Source organism: Sciurus vulgaris, assembly GCF_902686455.1.
Source record: "Sciurus vulgaris genome assembly, chromosome: 2".
Classification (NCBI taxonomy): domain Eukaryota; kingdom Metazoa; phylum Chordata; class Mammalia; order Rodentia; family Sciuridae; genus Sciurus; species Sciurus vulgaris.
The window spans coordinates 114,198,127-114,223,748 of NC_136462.1; the positions used below are offsets into that span (position 1 = coordinate 114,198,127).

General features: G+C 52.1%; 1 protein-coding gene across 4 annotated transcripts in view; it reads left to right on the forward strand.

Moving 5' to 3' along the window:
• Window positions 1–25,622, forward strand: part of SMAD3 (SMAD family member 3) — a 108,210-nt gene that overhangs the window by 71,880 nt on the left and 10,708 nt on the right. For 2 of the 4 annotated variants that reach the window (XM_079129573.1, XM_079129576.1), the window contains 5 exons: window positions 12,283–12,476; window positions 12,623–12,754; window positions 14,081–14,155; window positions 17,057–17,107; window positions 24,875–25,087. In XM_079129573.1, the coding sequence (XP_078985699.1) occupies window positions 12,283–12,476; window positions 12,623–12,754; window positions 14,081–14,155; window positions 17,057–17,107; window positions 24,875–25,087 (665 nt within the window). Of the gene's footprint in view, window positions 1–12,282; window positions 12,477–12,622; window positions 12,755–13,353; window positions 13,518–14,080; window positions 14,156–17,056; window positions 17,108–24,874; window positions 25,088–25,622 lie in introns of those variants that run through there. The other 2 variants (XM_079129574.1, XM_079129575.1) reach the window with 2 other exon arrangements.

The following is a 25,622-nucleotide window of genomic DNA, read 5'->3' on the forward strand; positions in this document are numbered from 1 at the left end:
TTTAATGGCACCCCTCAAGATGGGCTGACTGTTTAAAGAATGTTTCTGGCACTGGGCCTCCGGCTGTGATGTGTCTATAGGTCCCTTTGTCACCAGGATTGACTTTTTAAAATGTTTTTATTAGTGCATTATGCATACACAGTAGTGGGGTTCATTGTGGCTTAGGCATGTATGCACATAACATCATTTGATCCAATTCATTCCCCGACTTTCCTTCTCCCTTCCCTCCTCCTTCCCCCAAGCATGGCTTCTCAACTGGCTTCAGGGGGCCTGAGGTTTTTATTCACTCCCTCTTCTGAGACTCTGGAATTTATCTGGTGATGGATGCACAGAGTACTATTTCCCTTGCCATTACCTACTACAGAGCAAGTGCAATCTGCCGGCCCCATGCTCCATCCAGGGTTAGGCTGGGTCTCCTTGGAGCTCTGGGGTTGCTGGGCAGCGAGGCCCCCAAGACACAGACTTTCCTTAATCCTACTAGGCCTTGGTGCTAAATGAAGAAGACAGTAGGGACTGCAGGACTCAGAGGACGGAGGAACAAGAGAGGTCAGTGGGGGCAGAAAGAGCCACAGAACAGGGCCGCCAGTGTCCTGTGCCTCAGCTGGGACAGGGTGGGCTGGTATAGGAAAGGCTTGTAAGTGTCCAGGACCCTGAGGGAGGGAGTGCCGTTGGAAGCCTTCCTGTGCTCCTGATGGTGGCTGCTTCAGGTTCTGGCTTTTAATGAGAGCTCTCGGTGGATGAGGCCGGCCAGAGCAGGAGGGCTCTTGCCGCCCTGCATGGCTAGTCTGAAGGCCTCTTTCTTGTTCACGTGGAATTCCTGGCCATAGGTGAAATTGCCCCCAATGAACCAGAACCTTTTGTATAGGTACAATGGGAAGTCTGCACCCTCAGACAGAAAGGAATGCTAATTGGCTTCTTAACTGTCCCCAAACACCAGTGTCTGGAATATATAGGACACACATTTTTTACCTTCATATCAGATGGAAACTGCTTCTGTAGGCCTGCAGAGCTCTGGTCCAGCATGAGGTGGTGTTTGTGGAATGTTTGCTATGTCCTCCTGCAGATGGCCATTGTCCCTAAGCAGGGGAGCCCTTTGCCTCTGTGGCCCTTCAGCTCAGCTTCCCCTGGAAACGTGGTCTTATCCCTCCCCTCACTTCCAGCTCCCCCACCCTTATCCCCCTGGTAGGACTGGACGTTTTGAGAAGCCTGAAGGCCCTGGCCTCTTTTAAATACAGGAAACACAGGCTGAGGATGCGGCTCAGGGGTAGAGTGCCTGCCTGGCATGCCCAGGCCCCAGGTTTGATCCTTGGTACTGCAAAAACAAAACAGTCAAAATGGAAAGGAGGGGGAACCATGGTTAAGACTGAGATGTGGGATGTGGGGTGCTCGCTTCCAGGCTGTGTTGCGTGGCCCTTACTAGGCGTGTGGTGTGATAGCAGCGGAGGGAGCCCTGGCCCTAGGCACCACCTCTCCACTTAGCTCTGCACGTTGTATAGTGCTGGGGACACTGTGTTATCTTCTCTGGCCGGTGACTCATAATCAAGGAAGTCAAAACTGTGCAATTAACACAAAACCCCCTCATTTGCCCTCTTCACCTCTTCCATACGCCGCCCTCCACCCAGCTCCCCTAGTCACGAATGCCCGCCTGACATTTTCTCAGAAGTCTTTGGAAACTTTACTAGAACAAGGCAGCCAGTAAGCATCGTTGCCTGGTTCCATTTGTCTTACCCTGAAAGTCTGTGAGAATCTTCTCCAGGGAAGAAAAAAAGAATAAAGAAAATCCCGCCCCCAAGCGTGCAGGCTGCCCACGGGAAGTGATTCATGGGGCCAGACATGCAAACCTGGTGCAGGAGGGTGGGAGGCTGGGAGCCGGCGGGGCTGGGAAGAAAGAGCAGAGAGGAGCCTCAGCCCTCCACGTTTCTGCTTTGTGAAAGAAAGTGAAAAACAGAATGACTAAGAGCGCTGTAATAGGAATTGTTTGTTTTGTGAAGTGAGCTAATATTGAAGGCCACTGGCAGATAAGACTTGAGAAATTGCCATTGTCAGGGGAGGTGACTTTTTGGTGCCCTGCCCTTGTTATTTTTAAGAGAGCAAAGATATTTCTCCAGTTTCAGACCCGCATGAGTGGAAGGTGGAGATGGGCCTTTCCCTCTGCCTGACTGCTCTCCCCTCTTCAGAGAAGAGGGTCCAAGACGAGAAAGTGGTCTCCAATCCCCTTCATCCTCTTTTCCCTTCTTTACCTTTCCCTCAGACTTTTGAGGCTGATAAATGTCTTTCCTTAAATACTCACTTGGTATTTGTCCCAAAGGGAGTGTCATGGGCTCATAGGAAGGAAAACTCCTTCCATCCTGTGGCCTTCAGCCTGGCATTTCATTTTGTCCTCCCTCAAATTGACAATGCAGATGTTTCCCAAATGCAGTTTAGAAGCAGTGTCTAAGTGTTGTCCCTGTGAACAGCTCTGCTGCGAAGAGGGAGCCCGGGTCACAGTAGAACGAAAAGAGGTGTCTGGACTCGCTGGCTTGGTGACTCCGTTTCTGACTCCCTGTGCTGGTGAGGTCAGCTTTGCGGGTGGGAGTTGTATTTAGAGCTGGGGTGAAGAGTGCTTTTGCCTTAAGCCATCAGAAGGTGGCCAAGGGCTGTGAGTGTCCCAAATATCCCACAGGTAATCTCTGGAAAAAACAAACCATCTTCAAGTTTAGTCCTGCTTCAAGTGAATGTAAGCAGCAGAGTTTTCCAGCAGAGTAAAATGTCCATCCAGAAGGTCCTGTGCAGCCTGGCAGCCTTCCAGACAGTGAGCAGACAGCAGTGTAGACCTTCGTAGCATTCTCTGTCGGCGACTCGAAAGTTCTGTGGTCCTGCCAACACTGCAGAAGGAGCGAATGAATCCTCCTCACCTTGGTGCTTGGGGGGCGGGTTACATGAAAACCAGAGCTACTAACTAGAAGGGTCTCACTTGAGACCCCGCCACCTCTCCTCCAGGATCTCACCTCCTCTTTCACTGGGGAAGGGAGGGTGTGGGATGATCATCCTGTCAGAGCCAAATCCAAACGCACTGTTTTGTAGTGGTAGAGAAGGTTTGGAGTAACACCCAGGTTCAAGGCCAGGCCCTGCTGCTTGCTCTGCTGGGCGACTTTGGGTAAGTCACCCAATCCCATGGGAACTTTTCTTCTGTAAAATGGGAGTACTCCTCCCTCTGCCCAGCTCACAGGGTCCTGCGTGCAGTGTGATAAGATTAAGTGGGAGGCACGCTGGGCTGATACCCTTGGAGCTCTGCTTTGCTTCTGCTTCCCTCCATCAGGGCCCCTGGGGAGAGTCCTTAACCCAGGGCTCTCGAGGAGGAGCAGGGGATAGCAAACCTGCCCTGAGGGGACATCTGACAAGGTCTGGAGACATTTCCACTTGTCACAGCAGGGGTGGGGGTGCTTGAACATCCTGCAGCGCACAGCCTCAGCTCCCAAGAATGGCCTGGCCCAGATGTCAGCAGTGCCGAGCTGCAGAGCTGGGCCTCCCCTACTCATGGCCCCATGAGGGAAGGTTCAGGGTGCCCCTTTGCTTTAAGGATGACTAGGGTCAGGCTGAACTTTCTCCATTAATCGGCTTCCTCCTTTACCAGAGAGCTCACCTTCGGAGCCTGCCTGGGGCCCTGGGGAGAGGAAAGCCTGTGGGCCAGACGACCCTGTGTTTCTGGGCAGGGTCCTGCCTTCCTGCCAGGGCAAGGGAAGGACTTCCCAGGGCTTCCTCCTCCTAGAGTCTGCCCAGGAGGCTCCTGCAGACCTCTGGGGGTCCACTCAGGATGCTGATCTGCTGGGGGCATTTGTGAAGGACCTGAGCACACTGCTCTGAAGAACCAGGTGGGGAGGGAGTGAAGCAGAGAGCAGCTGCCATCCAGAGGGCAGTGTAGTTACTTCCATTGTGGCATTTTATTTGGTTTCGTCCATACTGGCAGCACTGAAGTCCTAGGTGTTATTCATTTGCAAGTGCACGTGGAAATCAGGCTGCTTTGGGTGGAATCTCCTCAGGGAGCGATGCGAAGGGCTGTGAAATCCTGTTTTGAGCTCCTCTCGGGCCATTCTGAACTGGAATATCTAAAAACATGCTTAGCATTCTTACAGAACTGCAGAGAAAACATGTGAAGCTTGGGCAGAGGCGGAGCACGTGGTCAGTGGGGTGGAACTTAGAATGAAACCCAATTATCCAGAACCCACTCAGTGATAGTCCACACCTTGCTGTGTTGTTTCTGTGTGAGACCAAGAAGAGGCTGATGCTGCAAACGGAGTTTAAACAACAATCAGAAGCTTTCAAAATGTCTGCATAGTATACTCAGTGTATGGCCTGATTTCTCTTTTAAATATTTTCATGATGCTGGGAGAATCTTAGGACCTTGCATATGCTAGGTGAGTGTTCTGCTGCTGAGCTCCATCCCCACCCCCTGATTTGTTTTTGTTTATAATTTTTATTTTAATATAATTTCAAATCTCCGAAACTTGCAATTGTAGAACAAGGAATTATATTGTACTTTCCTCAGAGTCACCAATTGCTCAGTCCCTTTCCAAAAAATAAAAATATAAAAAAACATCAAATAATATTAATAATAGCATATATTATCCTGAAGGGTGAGGCCTTCAGGAAACTTAAGATTTAGCACAATAAAGAAAAAAATCTTATTTTACTGCCCACCACTTGGCAGGGTAGGAAAGGGAAAGTGGACTATCATCTGTTTGACAGGCCTCATCTGCCGTGGGGCTCTGTGCCACAGGCTGCTCACAGGCTTCCAGGAGACCTTCTCCTTGGCTGCAGTGATTTGCTGGGTGACCTTGAGCAAGGTGAGTCAGGTGATACCCTAATGACTCGGGGTCTCTTTCTTCTACCACAAAATGAGGGGATTAAGACTACGTGCTTCAAGGCTTTCCGGTGCTGGCTGCCAGAGTTCTCTACGCCAGTCTCAGGCATCATAGAATTAGCCCGAGGACCACCTGACCAGGACACTTGGTTCTTTGAACTTTGGGCCTCTGTGGTTTATCACCTGCAGCTGACAGCCTATAACTCCCGGCCTGGAACAAAGGATGCTTTGGATTTGACTGCTTCCTGGAGGGAATGGATTCTGGTGAACCCCAAATCAGGCGACCCTCTGGGCAGGCTGCATTTTCCAGGCTTTCATATTTGTTGCCCTAGTAAGTAGGGCTGTCCACTGCTGGGAAGAAACTGGCACACTCTGATCCTGGCATATGCAAGAACAGCAGCAGGAGAGCTCAGGATGGACCACCTGTGGCTTAAAGGCCAAATGGAACCAACACAAGGGGCCATTCACACCACCAGCAGAATTTTTTCTGCCTTCCTAGAAGATCTGGTGAGTGAGTGCTTAACCCAACATTGAAGTTGCTCAAGACTTGCTTTTATTTTGAGCCACAAAAAAGAAAAGAAACAAAAACAAAACCCACATATGATGTAAAACTCAAGACAAGCAGAGTATAAAGTTTTTATTGTGGTTGAACAAACCCAGGGAAAGTGGGGAAGCCTTATTGTCGTCAGAGGAAGAAGTGAGAGGGAGGGTCTCATTGACAAACCCAAGATGGGAAAGAACCTTTCCTTCTTACTCTAAAATACAGCAGATGTTAGGGGAAAATGCAATGACACAGAATTAATCAAGATGAAATGGAGCTGGGCACAGTGGCACAGGCCTGTAATCCCAATGGCTCAGGAGGCTGAGGCAGGAGGATCATGAGTTCAAAGCCAACATCAGCAACTTAGCAAGGTTCTAAGCAACTCAGTGAGACCCTGTCTCTAAATAAAGTATAAAAAAGGGCTGGGGATATGGCTTAGTGGTTGTGTCCCTAGGTTAAATACCCAGTATCAAAAACAAAGAGAGAGGAAGAGATTAAATGGATGCCAGAGTATTGGCTTCAAATTATTAACATGCTACTTGGGCCACTTCAAAAAATTAACATTAAGCCCAGCACAGCAGCACACACCTGTAATCCCAGTGACTTGGGGGACAGAGTCAGTAGGATCCAAGTTCAAGGCCAGCTTCAGCAACTTAATGAGACCCTGTCTCAAAATAAATTTTAAAAAGATCGAGGATGTGGCTCAGTGCCCCTGGGTTCAATCCCTAGTACCTACCCCCTCTAAGAAAATTTTACATTATGAGTATTTGAGGTAAGTTCACATTTTACTCACAGTGACACTGAAAGCTGATAGGTAAGGTGTTCTCCACAAGCACGAACTCAGTCTTTCTGAACTGGTTAAGTCTTACCCTGGTAGTCAAGAGCAGGAAATGGGGGTGCCCCATTTAGAGGTACACAGGCTGGCTGTGTGAGTCACAAGGGCCACCTTCACTTTACCTTTTCTCAGAGGCTACAGGAAAGTCGGTTAACCTCTCAGGCACTCCATTTCTCAATCGGCATGTGAAGATGATGAGTGTCAAGTTTATTGGGAAGACTCGTGGTGGAGTCAGTGTATTAGTCAGGTAGTGTTGTGTAACAAGCCACACAAAACCCAGCAGCTTAAAACAATGATTGTGCTTACTCTTGCTTCTGCAGCTCACTGGGCTTGGCTCCTTGCCCAGGTTTGGCTTAGGTATGCTCTGTGTGCATTCATAGTAGGCCCAGGCCACAGGGCAGCAGCTGCATGGGGAGCCCATGCTGCAGAGGGCAAGAAGCCACGGGGGTAGACTGTCCTGCTCACATTCCCCTGGAAAACAAGTCAGTAGCTGAACTGAAAGTCAAAGGCTGGGGTAGGAAGAGCAGCAGAGCCACAGGCCAGAGGGCGTGGATGCAGAGAGGGGTGACTGATCCAGTCATCAAGTGCCCAGCATATGGTGGTAGTGATCTCTACCATAGTTGCTGTTATTTCCATTCAATAGGCAAGGAAAAAAGAAAGCTTCTCTCTCTCTTTCTCTCTCTCTCTCACTCTCACTCTCCCCCCGTCCCCCCCCCCCCCCCCGCCTCTCTTGGCAGTACTGGTGATTGACAGAGGCACTCTACCACTGAGCTACATTCCCAACCCTTTTTATTTTGAGATAGGGTCTTGCTTAGTTGCTGAGGCTGTCTTTGAACTTGAGATCCTCCTGCCTCAGCCTCCAGAGTTGCTTGGATTATAGGTGTGCACCATTGTACCTGGCTAAAAGCTTATGTTTAAGAGGCCAGAAAGCTTAGTATTGAGAGAAGGTGTGTGTGTATATTAAAATAGGTTTCATTGGAAAGATGCTAGTGTTGACCCCTTTACTTTTTATCACCCGTTTGGCTCAAGTCAGTGGCACCATGCCTGGGCTGTGGTAGGTGTTCAATAACTACCTGATACTTGACAAGGAGTCAGTTTCCCTGTAGCAATGTGGTATGTGACCACAGAAAGCTCTTTTCATCCCACCCACCTCCTTCCCCCATTTTTTAGCACTAGTCTGGGTTTGAATCTGATTTTGCCCTGGGCGAGTTCTGGACCTTGGAGGGCCTCTTCAGTTCTGTGAGTTGGGCAGGCAGGATGGGGTTCTCTGGGGTGGCTGTTTTGTATTTTCACATGGTGGCAGTGCCTGGCACATAGTTTGTGCCGAACAGCTCTTGATGTATTTCTGGAACTTTTATGCTCTGCCCTGACTCTGAGCCCCAATCCCGTCCTCCAGATGGGGTTGGGGACTGATTACCAGCACTCAGGACAGAAATGGTGTTTGGCCGCGGCCCTTCCTCTTGCCCTGGGGAGCACTCTGGTGGGCTGCACCTTCACTGTGGGCCTTGTGCTCTGGCATGTCCACGTCCTTGGCTGTGGCTCCACCACCATTTTGGGACACTTTACGGGACCCACTTGGAGCCAATGGGAGGAAACCTAATTTCCTGCCACAGGAAATTGTTTGGCTAGTGAAGAATATATTTAAAGATTAAAACCTTCTGTCAGAAAAGCTTGTGGGAGTTGCTGGAGAAAGACTTTGGGGGTCTCTCATTAGGAAGCCACTGGGTGTGGGAAGAGCACGCTGGGGCTGTACTCTTAGTTCCAGCAACAGATCTTGGGCTGCGAAGAAGGGCTGGCTCCGAGAGAAGAGTGGGTCAGAAATAGACCCTTTTCTGCAACTAAGCATGTTTATGGTAACATTAGCTCAGAATTAAGACTCATTTATTGGATTTATTTAGTGGGCCTGGTGCCCTGTAAGACTTGGGAGGGTGTATTCCAGACACATCAGCTGTATTAAATCCAGCAGCTGGAATTCCCAATTCACTATTATTATCTTGCTAAGCATTGGTGTATATTTTGAGTGGGACAGGGAGGAAGAAGGAATAGCACCAGGGTTCTGGAACCTGGGCAGCCAGACTAAACCAAAAGGGGTTGTTATTGATGCAAAAGACGTGAACGAGATGCCCTTCCTGTTGTGAGTTTGAGTTTTATGGCTCAGAAGCAGGGGCACAGACCCGATGATTTCTAAAAGAATCCCGCCAAGTCATACTGGTGGTCATGTGCTTATGAGTGGCAGAATAAAATTGTGCCTGTGTCCCTACCATCGGGACCCAGCCTGGAAGCCAGAGAGGCACCCCTGGTGCAGATTGCTATGTAGCCCTGGGATTTGAGCTTTGCCTCTTGGATGTCCAGGGGGTCCGTGAGGCAGGACCTTATTAACCACATAGCATGGTGGTGGGGCGATGCCAGATAAGGACAGGGAAGGGAGGCTTCTTCATGACCCTCCTAGTTGTGCACTCAGATGGCCAAAGTGGGGAGGTGTCTTTGAGCACCTACTGTATACCTTACTTTGCCAGGCACCATCGTAGTAATGAGGCAGCAATAGTTACGCAACAGTCATGAGGCAGTTGCTGCTGTGTATTATGGTCGGCACCTGCCAAGGGCTTTAGTGCTTTCTGCAAAGAGCATTGCTTAGCCTTCCCAACAGTCTAGTGAAGGGGCTTCTTTTCAGATGAAATACTAAGATTGAGACACCAAGTGATTTGCTCAGCTTCGTGTAGATAGCGAGCACAGAGTCTGTATTTATTTATTTAAACCCAGGTGTGGCCCTTGCCTTTTTAAAGAAATCATGATGTAATTTACAAATGAATGAACTGCACATATTTAAAGTATACAATTTGAACCAGGCACAGTGGCGCATGCCTGTAATCCGAGTCACTGAGGAGGCTGGGTCTGCTGGGGCAGGAGGATCATGAGTTCAAAGCCAGCCTCGGCAACTTAGCGAGGCCCTAAGCAACTTAGTGAGACCCTGTCTCTAAATAAAACACAAAAAAAGGGCTGGGGATGTGGCTCAGTGGTTAAGCACCCTGGGTTTAATCCCTGGAAAAAAAAAAAAAAAAAAAAAAATACACATACACACACACATACATACACACACACAATTTGATAATTTGACATGTATAAACCTGTAAAACCACCACTACAGTCAAGATAACTAACCCTTTACCCCCCAAAGTCTCCTGGTGGCCTTGGTCCTCCCTCCCTCCCTTCCCTGTACAGGCCCCCTCCCCAGTCCGGGCAACTGCCAATCTGCTTTCTGTCAAAAATAGTTTGTATTTTTACTTTATTTTAAATTACTCTATTATTTTACATAAATAGGATCATGCCTGGCTTCTTTTACTCAACACAATCAGTTTTGGATCTATTCATAATGTCGCATGTATCAACGGTTCTTTTTATTTTAATTTTTAGTTGTAGATGGACATAGTATCTTTCTTTATCTGTGTTTAGTTGGTGCTGAGGATCCATCCCAATGCCTCACAGGTGCTAGGCAAGCACTCTACCACTGAGCTACAGCCCCAGCCCCTCAACCATTCTTTTTAAATTACTGAGTGGTATTTCTTTGTTTAGATATATCAGTGTTGACTCAGATGCAAATCTTTGGACCGATGCTTTCAGTTCTCTTGGGTGAATGCTTAGGAGTAGGTGGATCCTCTGGTATGTTTACATTTTGACTCCTGAACTGTTTTCCCCAGTAACCATCTCTGGTATCCCACCTTTGAGGTTCTGGGGTTCTGGCTGCTCCACATCCTCACCAACAGGTGGCATAAACAATGCTTTAAATTTTGGGTACTCTGATAATTGTGTGGTATCTCAATGCAGTTTTAATTTGCACTTCTCTGATGATTAATGATACAGAACATCTTTTCATGTACGTATTTTGCTATCTTTTTCGTACAGCATCTTTTTAAATCATTTGCCTCTTATTTCAGAAATTGATTTGAGTTTTTGGGGTTCTTCATTCTGGAAACGGGTACTTGATCAGAACTTGCTTTGCAAATATTTTCTCCCAGTTCGTTGCCCATCTTTTTTATTCTCTTAACAGTACAGTGTCTTTCAAAGATAAGAGGCTTAAATTTTGATGAAATCCAACATCTGCTTCCTTTTGATGGATTGTGCGTTGGGTGCAGTATTGGAAATCTCTGTCTGTCCCAAAGATTTTTCTCCTCAAAGTTGTGTAGTTTTCAGCTTTACGCTGTGGCACACTTCCATTACTTTTTGGGTAAGTGCAAGGTGTGGGTTGACGTTCGTTCTTCTCACGCGTGGATAGCCACTTCTTTTAGCACTATTTGTTGAAATAACCATCCTTTCTTCCCTAAGTTATCTCGGTGGAAATCACTCTTTAGGAAGTCACTTGTCATGTATGTGTGGCCGTTTGTGGACTCCGTCATGTTCCACTGGTGTGTTTGTCCATCTCCATACCACTTACCACACTGCCTTGGTTACCATAGCTCCCTGTCTGGCTTTCTAAAAATTTAATTATCATCAGAATAATCATATCATTATTTTTAAAGCAAGGGGGGCACCTCCTTCCAGCACCCTGGTAGGGCCTCCCTCCCAGCCCCAATCTTCTCTGCTGCTGGCCTGAGCTCCTTTCCAAGGGCACTCTCTGCAGAGGTGACTTCAACATACAGCTGGCCCTTTGTGGGGGCTTTTGTCAAATCCTGAAGAGCAAATGTGGCCACTTCCTTAATCTGTGGGCATTCGGTGGCTTTGCACAAGAGTGAGGACAGCTGACTAATTCTCCATCCCCACTCACCACTTCCCACTCTCCCTTTCTTTCTCAGTCAGTCCCCTTGTCCAGAGCAAGGTGGAGAGAGGCTCCTGGGATGTAGAGTGGTCACTCGATGGTGCTTTGCAGAGCACCTGTAAATGGACACCAAGCTTCTTTGAGGGAGTGGGAGTGGAGAACATCCCCATTTTGCAGATGAGGCAACTGAGGGCCCCAGAAACATTATGCCTTGCCCAGAGTCCTCCAGCAGGGAGAGTGGAAATATATCTTGACCCCAGGCCTTCTGACTCCACACCTGGCAATCTTCCTGCTGTGCCTTAGGGGCGAGTCTCAGGTTGTCCTCTCTTGTTCTTCCTGGTAATTACTGTTTTCAGCTGTAGGGGTTCCTTGGTCCAGGGCCCCACGGGAGGGAGGTAATTACATCCTTCCAGATGCCTCCAGATGCCCTTAGTCAGCAGCTCCTGGTTTGCCCAGTGCTGACCTTTGCCTGTCCCTTGCCATTCCCAGGCCAACGGCTTAGACTTCGATTGGTTCCCTCTGTTGTAGGGCCTCCGGTTGCATCTGGCTAGCCCTTCCTTCACAGAGTGCTTATAGATTCTGTTTATTCAGACTGAGGGGTATCCTCTGTTCTAAGGGGACAGCTCATACTTGTCACAGCCTTGCCCGACTATTAGAAAAATCGTGGCCCTAAATGTGGGGTCCTATGATGACCTTCTTGAGGAAGGGTGCCTTAAGAAGAACACCCCCTTCTACTCTAAGCTCCCTACTCCAACCTCCAACCCCATCCAGTTGGTCATGCGCAGCCAGAATTATCACAAGACCTCCCCCGACTTCCATAGCCCACTTGAGCATCTTTGAGGCTACTTAGCTGCGTTTAACAAAAAGACAGAACCCTTATCACAGAGCCCAGGCCCCCGGAGCTGGCTCTGCCTGCCACCTGGGCCTAGTCTTGGGCCCAGCCCTCTTACTTGCTCCCCTAGTCTCCAGCAGGGCCAGATGAGTGACCTTTCCAGAGCAGGCTTCAAGTGTATCTTTTCTAAGAGGAACCCTGCTCCCCTGAGAGCTCACCCTGGCCCTGGGGAACAAGGCTAGCTCTGCTGGCTGTGGGCAGCCCTGCGCTTCCTTGGTGGGCCGCCTGCTTCTTCTGGGATCCCTTCCAGCACTAACTGTTAGTGCTGCTCTGATCTCCTGGACTTCTGGGCCGAGAGGAAGGCAGGGAGGGGCGTCTTGCTGAGTGTCTGCCAACATGGGCTGGAGCTGAAGGGGGCTGGGCTCTGGAGAAGGCCAGCCAGACCCACTCTGCTGTCTCTCGCTGCCCCTCCCCGTGCTGGCAGGTCCTTGGATGGCCGGCTGCAGGTGTCCCATCGGAAGGGGCTCCCCCATGTCATCTACTGCCGCCTGTGGCGATGGCCCGACCTGCACAGCCACCACGAGCTGCGGGCCATGGAGCTGTGTGAATTCGCCTTCAACATGAAGAAGGACGAGGTCTGCGTGAACCCCTACCATTACCAGAGGGTGGAGACGCCAGGTATGCCCCCTCGGGCTGGCCAGCAGCTGTGCTGGGTCTTGGCCTCCTCCTCCCCAGGGAAGGTCTGCCGTGTGCCTGGGAGCTTGGGGCTTTGGTGCCAGCCCTGCCTGGGCGCTGAGTGGCCGTGCTCTGTCTCCTCCGGACAGTTCTACCTCCTGTGTTGGTGCCACGGCACACAGAGATCCCGGCCGAGTTCCCCCCGCTGGATGACTACAGCCATTCCATCCCTGAGAACACCAACTTCCCCGCCGGCATCGAGCCCCAGAGCAATATTCCAGGTACGCACGGGGTGTGGGCAGGCTGGTCCAGGAGGCAGGATGGCCCCAGCCCTGTTCTTTGTCCCCCCGACTCCCTGTCCTCCTCTCTCTGTGCACAAGGCAGGCCCTCGGGCCCCTGACTCAGACCCGTGTCCCCGCTGGGAGAGGACCCGTGGCCTTAGCTCCCCACTGGCTAATGATGCTTTTCTTGGCACGGAGGGGCGGCGTGACCCTTCCGCCCAGCCTCAGTGCAGTCATTTATTTTGGAAGCGGAAATAGCAGCACTGTGTTTCTCGCCGCCCTCGCGGAGGTCCGCAGGCCAGGGCTGGCGTGCAGGCAGCACCCTGACGGGCTGGGGACTGCAGAGTGGTGGGTGAGCCCAGGGCCCTGTGAGGAGCCTGGGCTTCAGGCCTGGGAAGGTGAGAGCCTGGATGGGACGAGGTGGAACTGGAGTCTTTACTCTGCTGGGAGAAATGGGCTGTACTGTCAAAGAATGCAAATGTTTTGAGAAGCCCCTCATTTACATGCAAATAATGTGTGAATCACCAGCACTCTTGGCGTCCAGGGGAGTTGTACTTGGCCACACTTGGGCCAGTCACAGAGACTTTTGCTTGCGGGGCAGAAATCCAGCTGCGTTCCTTTTAGAGCAGTCTGATTTGGACGTGGCTCTCACTCTGGCTTAGCTCACTGGCTGAGCGTGGCCTGGGCCTGTGTGCTTGGGTCAGAGCGGGAGGCCCATTTTCCAGCCCTTTCAGATCCTTGCAGGTAGCGCTGGTCTCAGGGGGTAAGTGATCTCCTCGCTAGGATGGCAGACCTCGGAGGCTAAGTCAGGATCTGGAGGTGTTTCAGAGAAATGGAGCACAGTCTCTGCCACTGTTGAACTGTAGCCTCGCTGGGACGCTAAGCCACATCCCTAGAGACAACAAATAAGGACAAGAACAGTGGATCCACCCTGGGGAAGATGCAGGGGCCAAGGGGCGGGCTCGAGGGCACAGCTCTCCAGAGGGCAGAGATGGGGGAGGCTAAGGCAAGTCCAGAAGCCTCCCCAAAGGGCGTGGGGTTAACCTGACCTTGAAGGACAGGCAGAAGTTAGTCTGGCAGCAGCTCTAGGAACAGGCATTTCAGACTTGGGAGTCGGGTCCGCGTGCTGTGTCTGGTCCAGGTGGGGAGCTGGAAGTGGGTGGGCGGAGCACGGCAGAACCCAGGAGCTGGCCCCTTCACTCCTAGGCTGCGTTACTCCAGCACCCCATCCTGGGTGGCAGTGTGAATGCATGATGTGTTTGCAACCTGTGTACCAGGGCCAAGCCATGCACACCATTTAATGGGCCACCTGCCTTCTGATTCCAGAGACCCCGCCCCCTGGCTACCTGAGTGAAGATGGAGAGACCAGTGACCACCAGATGAACCACAGCATGGACGCAGGTCAGTCAGGCGTGGGTGTGCTTTAGGCCCAGCGGAGTGGCCTGTCCTCTCTTCCTCCCTCCCCACCACCTTCGCTCCCTCCTTTCATCTCCACCAGTGTTTATAGAGTAAACACCATGTGGCAAATGCTGGGCTTGCACATCATGGGAGACGGAGAAGTTGGTCAGCTTTATTGCACTGGCTCACTTATGCCCAGACGGAAGATACCGCATGGCAGCAGGGCCACAAAATAGGCCACTTAACCTGACCAGGGAAGGAAGTGTACCTCGCATTGTAGACTTTTTTCCTAAGTTGAGCCTTGATGATACACAGGCGTTAGTCAAGCCGTCAGGGTGGGCAAAGGGTGTGCTAGGCAGACTTGTTGGGGGCCTGGGCTGGAGAGGCTGGTGTATTTTGGGGATAGAGAGAGCTCAGTGTGGCCTGAGCCCAGGGATGTCCATCTCAGGTTGCTCAGTAGGGCTGGTATGCTCTGTCCAGAGGGGAAGACAGGAGTGCCTGTCATATGGGCTTCAAGTGTGCAGATCTTCCAGCCAGACAGAGCACTTGTTCACTGAAGGCCTGACGCAGGTCTGTGCCTCAGTGAGATGCTGCTGGCAGCAGGGTGGAAGTTGGGCTTAGACACTTGGAACAGTTCAGGTGAGAAGCAAGTAGAAGCAGCCTGAGCCGAGAAAAGATCTTTGCGAATGGCCGCAGAAGCTGCTATTTTTTATGATGGTCAAATGTGATCGCGGTGCTCCTACCAGGAGGGATCCAGCCTGGTTCTCTCCTGCCACATCTCCAGATGTTTCCCACGTCATTTGTTATGGGACCAAATTGGCTCCAAACCAGCAGCTTCTTGAACTGAACCCCAGCTGCCACATAGAACGTGTGTGCTGCGTTGTGTGTGGCTGGGCGAGGAGGAGGGAGCCGAGCAGATGTTCCATTCCGAGGACAGCGGGCATGCCTTGTGCACACAGAGCTGCTAGACACGGCGGAGCCACCTGCCCTCGCACACAGCCCAGAAGAGATTGTGCAATTCCCCAAAGAATGAAATAGGCTCACAAATGCTTCATAAACGTCGTTGCTGAAATCCAGCCTGGGTGTCATGGCACTTAGGGGTTGAGCACAGCCCCTGAAACACACCCACCTGGGTGAGTGGCTCGCAGTGTGGACCCAGCTGGAATGCACTGAAGCCCTTCCTGCATTCGGTGCCAAATGACCGCTGCAGGCTTGCAGCTATTAAAGGCTGGCATGGGAAGGCAGCCAGCGAAGCAGTCTCTCTCCAGCTACTCGATTCCTTGTCACTGCGTTCTCTCCTCCCTCTCTGCTCCTCTCCCTATCTGAAGAATGATGACTCCTACAGACAGACCCAGCCCACAGGGGAGGGTCTATAGACGGGAAGGCAGAGTATCTACGGCCTCCGCACTCTGGTTTCTTCCCTTCTACCCTGTTTCTGTGTTCCTTCTTTTTACTCTCTCCTCTGCCCACAGGACTCTGTGCTGATGTATCTAAAGGGTTCGCTAGTTTTTGTGGACCCCAGCCAGCCCGTGTGGGGGTGGGGTACAGGGCTCCTGTTTATCTTCTGTTCTTCCTCAGAGTTGTGCATTGGGGTCCCAGTTCAGTTGCTCAGGGCTTGACTTCCTGCCAGGTGAGGCGTGGCAGTGTTTCAGGCCACTGAGTTACCTGTTCACCCCGTGTCCCCCTCACCAGCACGCACAACTTTCAGAGCAATGAGAAGTTCCCACAGCCTCCCTGGGTCTTCATGATTCAGGCCCCCACAAATTGGGAATGAAAGTTTATTGAGTGCTTACAGTGTGTCGATCATGGCATAAGCATTTTGTTTGTTTGTTTGTTTGCAGTGCTAGGGATTGAACTCAGGACCTTGTGCTTGCAAGGCAAGCACTCTACCAACTGAGCTATATCCCCAGCCTTGGCATAAGCATTTTGATATGTCTGATCTCGAAGGTTGCATGTCACCCAGTAGATGATGATATCCCCACTTCACACCAGGGGAACATGAAGACTCAGAAAGGTTAAAGGACTTTGCCCACGTCACATGGCTGGCACATAGTCGTGTTTCCAAACCCCTTGACTGACTTTGAAATGTTGATCTTCCAGTAATTTGTTCCATGTCTCCATTTGGATTAAGTGCCACCCGGAGAAGGAGAACTCTGTGGCTCATCCTTTGCCCTCAGGGAGGTTACAGCTCTTTGGGTTGAAATAAAAGACCCTCAGGGGCAGCTTGAGGCCAGGTGCAGGGCCAGCCGCAAGGCCTGGTAGTTTCAGGGGGGTGGAAATCTGCCCCCAGGGATACTGAGAAACCAATGACTCCAATGGTAGCGCAAAGGGGACAAGCAGAAGGGTGCTCTGTGGAGGGGCAGCGACTGGCTTTCTTTGGAGGCTGACACTTCTTTCTGGGGGCTTGGGGTGGAGAGAAAATCTGAGTATGAATGGGGTGGAATTGTCTAGCACAAAATGTCGGTCTAGTTGCCAAGTTGCAGGATTTCTGAGGCAGATGTGTCAGTTTCCAAAGATTGGTATTTCCAGGTACCTGAGCATGGCCGACTGAGAGTGACCTGGGAATGCCTGTGTCACCTGGGGTGGGAGGCCGGCCTTCCACCCCCGGCGCTGTGGGCAGGGGCTTCGAGGCTCTCCTTATGTTCCTGGAGGCATAGTCCACAGGGAGGTCATGTACGCTGAAGGAGAAGGTGCCCCCTACCCTACTTGAGACGCCAGTGCTGGAGCTCTGGTTGGGATCCTAAGACCCCTGGTGTGGAGGAGGCTCTGAGATCATCACCCATCAATCCACTGGGGCCCATGGAGGGAAGGATGGGCCAGGGCTTGAGGTTAGGTCTCCTCCTGGAACTTGGAGCTCCCCCGACAGGATCTTTTATAGTCTGATCACTGTGTCTCACCTTGCAGGTTCTCCAAATCTGTCCCCGAATCCGATGTCCCCAGCACACAATAACCTGGGTAAGTATCTCTGCCCCACGCCTGGAACCCCTTCTGGCTGCTGCACTGAAGGTGAGGCATCCAGCCCCCTTGCCCCTCCATCTGCCCAGCCCAGCCTATCAGGTTTCGGGTTATAGTGACTTGCGTCACCCCAGAACAGGGAAACCTGAGACAGTGGTGGCAAGAAAGGCAACCATGTGCTGGGGTTGTATTTCACCTGAGCGGTGGTCAGACGTGAGTGAATGAAAATCCCCCAGACCTTAGGCCCAGGAGACGAGGGTCCGTGGTTAGCCAACCACATATATGTGGTTTGGTGCAAAGCCATGGCGGCTGTGCAGACTCCCCACACCCCCACACCCCCAGCGCTTTCATGGACTTGCTTTAGATACACGCATTTGGATTTTATCTGAGTAATTCATCTTGCTATAATTTAACATTTTATTAAAACAGCATCATATAAGGGGCAGCATTGTGCTGGTAACCCCACCACCCAGCTGTCTGAGGATCCAGTATGTACTCGCACCTTGTCACTGGGATCGTGTGCATTTGCTTTCTCCATCTCTTCTGTTATTGTGTAAACACGTCTCCATATTTAGAGGCCTAGTTTACCACTCTGTGGTGTTTCACCGTGTTTCAGAGCATCCGGCCCCTCATGTCCCTGGCGCCTCTGAGTTGTTAGGTTTCTGGCTTAGTGTTTCCGAGGGTCACTCTGCCAGCCCTGGGAGCGTCCTTCAGTTCTCTAGGGTGGGACAGCTTTTGGAGTTCTTGTGGCTTCAGCATGAAGCCTACTGAAGGGCTCAAAACAAAGAAAACGTCTGTGTCATTTTTATTGAGGGGGTTTCTGGTCTTCTGGGCTGGTAATGTTAGAAAATGTTATTTTGGTTTTGTTTGGGGCTTTATTGCTGGAACTTACTTTGCGGCTCAGGAACAGCAATGGTTAATGTCCACATGTGGTAAATCAGAGTGGAATGGACTGGCTTTGGGGCCCGTTTGTTTCCAGACTTGACCGAGAGTGTCAGATAAAATTCATCATTTAGAATATTGGGAGGTGCTTGGGAGCACTTTAAACAGCTACCACATGGGCAGAGTGGCATGTGGCTTTGGGGGATCTGTTTAAAGTCTCACTGTGAGCACTGGGTTTTGCAGAGGGAAGGTCACATTTCTGATAGGAAAGGACCAAGTTCTTAAAAACAAACTTGGGGGCTCGAAGCCATGGTAAAACACTTGAGAAATTAAAGGCCATGACTGCATACTCGGCTCTGGTTTTCTGCTTTTGAGATGGGCTGATTTAGATTTATTTTCACCCTACTAAAGGCAGCACATTTAGTCAACAGACTTTGGGGTCAACGTTTGGCTTTGAAACCATAGAGGTCACAGGGTGGCTTGGTGGCAGCCACTGCCCAGCTTGGCAGTTCAGTAAGCTCTCCCCAGTGGGAGTTAGCTGGGACCACCCTTAGATCGTGGGGTCTGGGTAAGGGGTGAGTCCAGCTTGGATCCTGGGTACAAGGCGCCCCTCCCTCATGTGCTTATCTGAGAGTGGATGACTCTTAGGTCATTTCTGACAAAGGCAAGAACATCCCTGAGTTGGCCTGTGGAGCGTGGAGGCCACTCACACTGGCCTAGTTACACATCTGCCAGGAAGGTCTGAATCGGGACGAGTCAGCCAGCGAGTCAGGAGCAGGACCAGTGGGAGACACTGGTCCTGGCAGGCCCAGCCTCCTCTCCGCTTTCCCATTCGGAACCTACCTGAGGATCTCACGGACTCACGGCACCACAGCAGGAAGGGGTGAGGTGAGGGTGATGATAATGGCTGGCATTTCCTGAGATTTCCTGTTCATCATTAAAGTGCTTCGTACAACTCTGCAAGGTATAGTCTGTTTTTAATTTTATAAATTAGGATACCCAGGAATAGACAGGTGAACTCATTCATCCCAGATCACACAACTGTAAATGGAGAAGCTGGCTTTAGCTCAGGCCTTCTTGAGCCATAGCATGTGCTCCACGGCAGCAGGACCCTGTCTTGCTGGGCCAATTGGACCAGCTGTCCCCACCTGCCTCACTCAGAGAGCAAGGTTCCAGAAGGGACAGACAGATAGGCTGTGGCTCCCCCGGCTGGAGCCCCGCCAGCTTGCCTGTCTTCCCCATTCATTCCCCAGTACCTCCTTCTGGTCACCATGTGCCTGTCCAGGTGGGGGGACCAGAGGGGTATTTGCAGACCCTGCTGTCAAGGTCAGTGGCCTTATTGGGATTGAAAAATGGGATCATAATTAATTATAAAGCAAGAGGTCGGTGCAGATGAAAGTCCTGGGAGTGTTCAGAGGAGGACATGAGGGCTTTTGTGGGGAAGTCTGTCCAGGTGTGTCCTTGTCATTTGCTGAGTGCGTACTGTGCACTGATGCTGGGGTCCAGAGTCAGGGAGACCCTCAGGAATTCACAGTCTGCTGGGGTGGCCTGGAATCCATGTCCACCTGTGATGCCTTGGGCCGGGTGCCAAGGGGGCAAGTGCAGAGGGAGAGGACTGTGTGTGCCAGGAGAAAAACTGGATGGGCTAGGACCATTCGAGACCTGTGACACATGTGAGCAGGAACTTGAAGGACCGGCGGCTACTGTGAGGCCAAAAGGGGGAAGGATGTTGAGATGGAAGTGCAGGGTGTGCCCAAGGATGGCTGGCACTATGCTTGGTGGCACACTGGGGGACTGGGGAGGGATGAGGCTGAAAGGGCTTATAATGCCCCCTTCCCCTGTGCCTGCAGAGTAAAGTTGGTGTTGGGCTCCAAACGGTGAGAGGGTTTATGGGATGGCAGTTCCACTGCCTAGAGCGCAGCTGCTGGGGGATTCCTGGAGGAAACACAGAAACAAAGTCCCAGTGGCAGCCGCTGCTGTGAGGCAGCTGGGTGGATGCAGGCCTCAGGGAGGTGCGGCCGGGCAGGGAGGGCATCTGGGAGCCAGTCTTGAGCCTGGATCCACAGGGCGCGTTGGCTCTCCTCCCCAGGCAGGAGGTGCAGTGGGTCTGGGTGAAGATGGTGGTGAGTTGCCTGTGCTTATCGGGGTCTGGAACAGCTGGGACGTCGGGCAGGAGGCTCGCCTGGGGTGCGGAGTTGGAAACCATTAACACATCCTAGCCTTTGCTGCCACGGGGGATCCCACAGGAGGGGTTTTATGACTGAATGCAACAGCCTGTCCTGAGCCTCTCCTGAGCACTGGCGTGCGACACTGAGAAGCCCCAGGAAGGCCTGCTGTCCCGTGCTGCTCTCCTCAGCCCACTCCCATCCTGTAGGTCCCGCTTCACCAACACTGGGGGTGCAGCTGATGCGGAAGTGGATGAAGCCGGAGGAGAGGGAGACCTGCTGAGGCAGGAAGGAGAGCCAGAGACTGCCCTGCCGGGAAGCCTGAGGGCAGGGGGAGGACAGGGCCACAGCAGGTAGAGGGGAGGGAGGCCCTGAAGGATGGCGGCAGCGGGAGGCTTCTGCAGAGATGCAAAATGAGGTGTGAGAAGAGGCCTCCGTTCCAACATCAGGGCAGCCTGTGTGGGAGCTGTTTGCGGGAGAAGGGGGAACAGAGTCGGGCAGCAGAGATTTGAAGAGCAGATCCAAGGTGGGGAGGTGGAGGCACATGGCCAGTGGGTCCCCAAACGTAGGTTGGAGACAGGTGAGTCTTCTAGAACAAGGCGAGACATCTTAGTATGTCTTCTAAAGAAATTATTACAACTATAAGGATGAAAGTGTAGGACGCGTGGCTTCTTTGATTTCCTCCCCGTTCCCAGCATGGGCCCTGAGGCTGAGGTCTGGGGCAGACCAAGTGTCCTGCCATAGTAAAGCCACTCCTGGCAAGGAGCAGTGGCCTGGTGACTGGAGGAGGAGCCCCCTGGGCATCTGGAGCCCAGGAGCTTTGTATTGCAGGGAAAAGGACACGAGCAGGTGATGTTGCTCTGAGTACGTGTTATGGTTGGTGAGTCACCTGGAGTTTTCTGAGCATTTTGGTCGGTAGGATTGGGGCAAACAGAGACAGAGGGAAAGGAGAAAGGTAACACGCTGGGTCCTGCCGGGTGAGTAAGTTGTTCCCTGCTTTAAAGTGAGACATTTAGGGAGCGGCTTGACTGAGGAAAAGGAGGTCCCAGGGAGGGCCATGGGCAGAGGTTGAGCTGGAGTTTAAGGAGGTGATGGTTTCCCAGAGTGCCTCGGGCAGAGTGAGCCTTCCTCTGCCAGGAGATGGAGGCAGGGATAGGTGGCAGGGCTGCTGGAAAGTGGAAGGCCACCAGCCCTGGGGAGAGGACAGGGGTCCAGGTCACAGTGACCTGATGCCAGGTGTCCTTATGCTGCTGCACAAACCGTTTTCTTAAGGCTGTCTCTGGCTCCAGTCTTCCCAGAGCTCGCAAAGTCCCATGCAGGCCTCATGATGGCAGGAAGTCATCTGCTGGCTGTACCCTCATCCTCGCCGGGTTGGGCTCTTAGACTTTACCACTATTCCTGGTTGTAGTGAGTTGGGTTGTAGGGTCTAAGAACATGGGGTTCTTTCTGTACACAACTAGGTTGTTGCTTTAGTCCTTGGAGAGAGGTCAGAATTGCCGCCCTGGATGTTGGAGACACAGTGGGCCTGGGCCTGCAGAGTGCTAACCCTCTGTGCAACTGTCTCAGTACCCAGGAGGCTGGGACACGAGGGCCATTCCACATGGAGGGACTGTTTCAGTCACATGCTGGGCCTTATAGGTCAGGTCCATGCAGATGAAGGGGACGTGCAGCCCAGGTAGAGGGAACAGCAGAGGTGGAGACGGCAGCAGAAAGGGATGTGGGTTGGAGCATGGAATCTCCCAGATGGAGGCAGAGCTGTCTTCTGCAGGTGAGGAGGCCCAGACATGGCCAGTCCACTCGTTTTTACCTCAAACCCTGTGGTGCCAGCTGTCCTGGTCATTGCCCATTCACTGCTTTCCCCTGTAGTAGAGCATTAACGTCCCCTTTGCCCCTCCCCCACCCTTTCCTTTACCGGATTTGAATCTCTTGCACATGTTTTTAATAGGCATCCCTTAATTCAAGTGTTGCCTTCTGGGTTTTATTCTGTTTTCTTTTCCTTAAACAAAACAGAAAGTCTATGCCAGCTTGGAACAAGGCTCAAAACTGAAGCCAGCCAACGCGTTAGGCTGGCAGGGGGCCAGCTGAGAATTAAGTGTCGTGCCCCATGCTACCCGAGAAGTCTGGCTGACACTCCACAGTGGGGGTGGGGCACGGAGGCTGGAGCTGGAGGGTCCTGCGTCTCCGACACCTCTGCTCTGGCAAGAGAGATTAGCACAGACTCGGCAGTCTGGCTGTGTGCAGGGCTGCTTGAAGGCAAGGCCTCGGCACGTGCTTTCTTTGGCCATTGTAGGTGTGCAGGTCCTTGGCCTGGAGAAGCAAAATCGCCCTCCATGGGACATGTCACCTAACCCCCTCATCATCTTCCCAGAAGCATCTTTTATGTAGAGCTGCTTCTGTATCTACTGAGAAACTCTTGAAACCAGGGCCTGCTGGCTTGTTTGGTATGGGAGAGGGATTGCCACCGACCCCTAAGAGATTACTTCTAAGATTTCATGCCGGACAAGTTTTATTTCTCCCTTGGAACTAGAAAGCATCGTGCTTTTGCAACCAGAGCCATATAACATGTTATGTTCTCTTTTCAATTTGGCTTCTAGGATGCCCAGAGCCTAGTGTTCTTTTAGTGCCTCTAACTTCGTGGTTATACCAGTCAGCTTTCTCCTTTACAGAGTCCTGACTATTTCTCTTGTACTTACCATGATGTGGATAAAGCCTTTGGTGGAAAAGAAATAAGTACAATATATAGTTAAAAAAAGAAAATTCCATTGAAGGAAGAACCCAGAGGTGGTGGCCATACTTTTGGGTCTGTGGTTCCTCCTGCAGAGTTGCTTTCCGGAAGCAGCTAAAGGCTGATGGGGGAGGGGGATGGAGGGCAGGGGCATCTTTCAGTTGTTTGTAGAGAAAAGCGTGTGGCAGAGCTGCGGCTCTGGCTCTGTCCTGCTCCTGAGCAGAGGACTGCTCCTCCAAATGGCTCTCTCTGAAATGACAACCCTCAAAACTTTGACACTGGTCTAATGACACCACTTCCCCAAGCCATCATCTTCCTAATGATGTGTCATGCTGTGTCCAGAGTGTTTCAGCAACCTGATGGGCTCAGACCTGCTTGGAGGGCCCCTTGGGCTTGGACTCCTCAAAGCTCTTCCTAGAGCCTGGTTTCATACCATGTTCTGAGGGGCTGGGCTGTCTGCTCTTTCTGGCTGTCACTGTTCCTGGGAGCATAGCTTGATCTCTTTTACCTGTACCAGGCCCAGGGAATTGTGGGCAGGACTTTAGGACTTGGAGGTGAGGCCTGTATTCTGTTCTCCATGTTGCGGAGCAAGCCAGGGTTGGCCCAGATCAGCCAAAGCTGCCTATTCAGGTTGACCCACGCCAGAAGCATAGTGACCTAAGTAGTTTGCTTTGGCTGTCTTCTGGTAAACTTATTGTACAGTCTAGGAAACTGAGGCTGGAGAGGGTGGCCACATCCCCAAGTTCGCACAGCAAAGTCAGCAGAGCCTGCACCTGGGCAGTGGCAGCCAGAAGCCCTGATGTGTTGCCTGACCACTTTGAATACTTGGATTGTACTTGGATTTCTTTTCTTTTTGAAGTTTCCAAAGCAACATAGCTTACATTTGAGTGACCACAGTGTTTAGAATGGTGCTTATCTCACTGGAATGCTGAAGCATCCAGCAAAGCCAGAGCCGGATGTAGCTGACGTGGCTTAGCCCGACCTCGGGAGCCAGGGCACAGGCCACAGCTGCCCTGCCCGGTCATTCTTCCTTCCGCATCAGGCAGCTTAGACCTCCACCTTCACCTCATCTTCCTTGCTCCCTGCCTGGAAGAGACAGTCAAGGATGCTTTGCCCCTCCAGGGTGGAGGTTGGGAAGTTACTGATAGCACACGCTGAGTGCCTGCTGCGTGCCTGCCGTGTGAGCTGGCCCAGCACACCCACTCACGGCCCTGGTGGTAAACAGGCTTCTGCACCCAGACAGGGCACGGTGGGAGCTGAAGTTCAGAGGGAGGGCCAGCGCTGCTCCATGACCTGGCCAAGCATCCAGGGCAATTTCGCCCCCATATGACATCTGGCAGTGCCTGGGGACACTTTTTTATTGGCAGCCCTTGGGAGGGTGAGGTGGATGCATGACGCCGACATCTCAAGGGTAGGGCCAGCAGGGTGCTGAACACCCTATGACTTGTGGAGCCCCCTTCCTCCAAACAGCCTGGCCCCAAGTGTCAGTGGTACTGAGGTGAGAGGCCCAGCCCGGGGTGTTCTGACCCTCCTTCTGGGTGTGTGCTGTGCAGGGCTGTCAGGGCCGTGCACCTCCTTTTCCCCCACCCACAGGAGGGATCATGCACCTGGACTCCTGCAGATCAGGGCCTCTCTGCTGGCATGTTGGCTGGGGTCACCCAGGCCCTTCCCTGTGGGTAGCACACCTTCTGATTTTTCTCTAGGGCTTGGCAGCTTCCAAGGTCTGTTGAGTAGAGGACCCCAGAAGTTACCAGGCATGCTGCAGGCGGGGTTCTCAGGCCAGGGTTGGGGCCTGGGCACGGCCAGCCGACTCGCTCCTCCTCTCAGAGCCAAAGGGCTAAGGCAAGGGAGAGGGATGGACTCTGGGGCCTCACGCTCAGGGTGGATGCTCAGGATGCTCATGGGCAACAGCTCACATAAAGATACACCCCGAATCACCAGGTGGCCTGGGGGCATGGGGCCCGAGGCCCTGACCCAAGGCTGCCATCTCTGCAGACCTGCAGCCAGTCACCTACTGCGAGCCAGCCTTCTGGTGCTCCATCTCCTACTACGAGCTGAACCAGCGTGTTGGGGAGACATTCCACGCCTCGCAGCCCTCCATGACGGTGGACGGCTTCACTGACCCCTCCAACTCGGAGCGCTTCTGCCTAGGCCTGCTGTCCAATGTCAACAGGAACGCTGCAGTGGAGCTCACGCGGAGACACATCGGTAATGGGGTGGCCACGCAGTCCCCACCTCTGGCCCAGAGCAGCCTCTGCACGCCTCCCCTTTGCTGTGCTCGGCCTCCTGCTGGGATGTGGGGATGGGACTCACTTCCTCACCCTGGCCCCCAGATCCTCTTGCTCGATTTAGGGGCCAGACAGGTAGAGTTCAGTCTTCCTGGAGGTGCAGATAAGCTCTGAAAACTTGGAAGCCAAGGAGGAAAACCCATGGTGTAAGGGATGGAGGGAGGGAGGTCTATGGGGAAGGTAACGTGTAAAAATCTTTTAGTAAATATACCCTCCAAGTATTGATAGATAAGTAGGTGGTCATTACTGGCGGAGGGTTCTTTTGTTAATTGCATATGAAAGTGTTCTAGACAACTTGGAAAAGGTAGAAAGACGAGAAATGTCCACAACTCAAATACAACTAACGTGCTGCATCCCAGCACCCAGGAGAGGAGCATCGTGGGTTTAGGGAAGACGCAGCCAGTGTTCTCAGTTCTAAGGACAGTCATGATTTTACCCTCCAGGGTCACAGACCA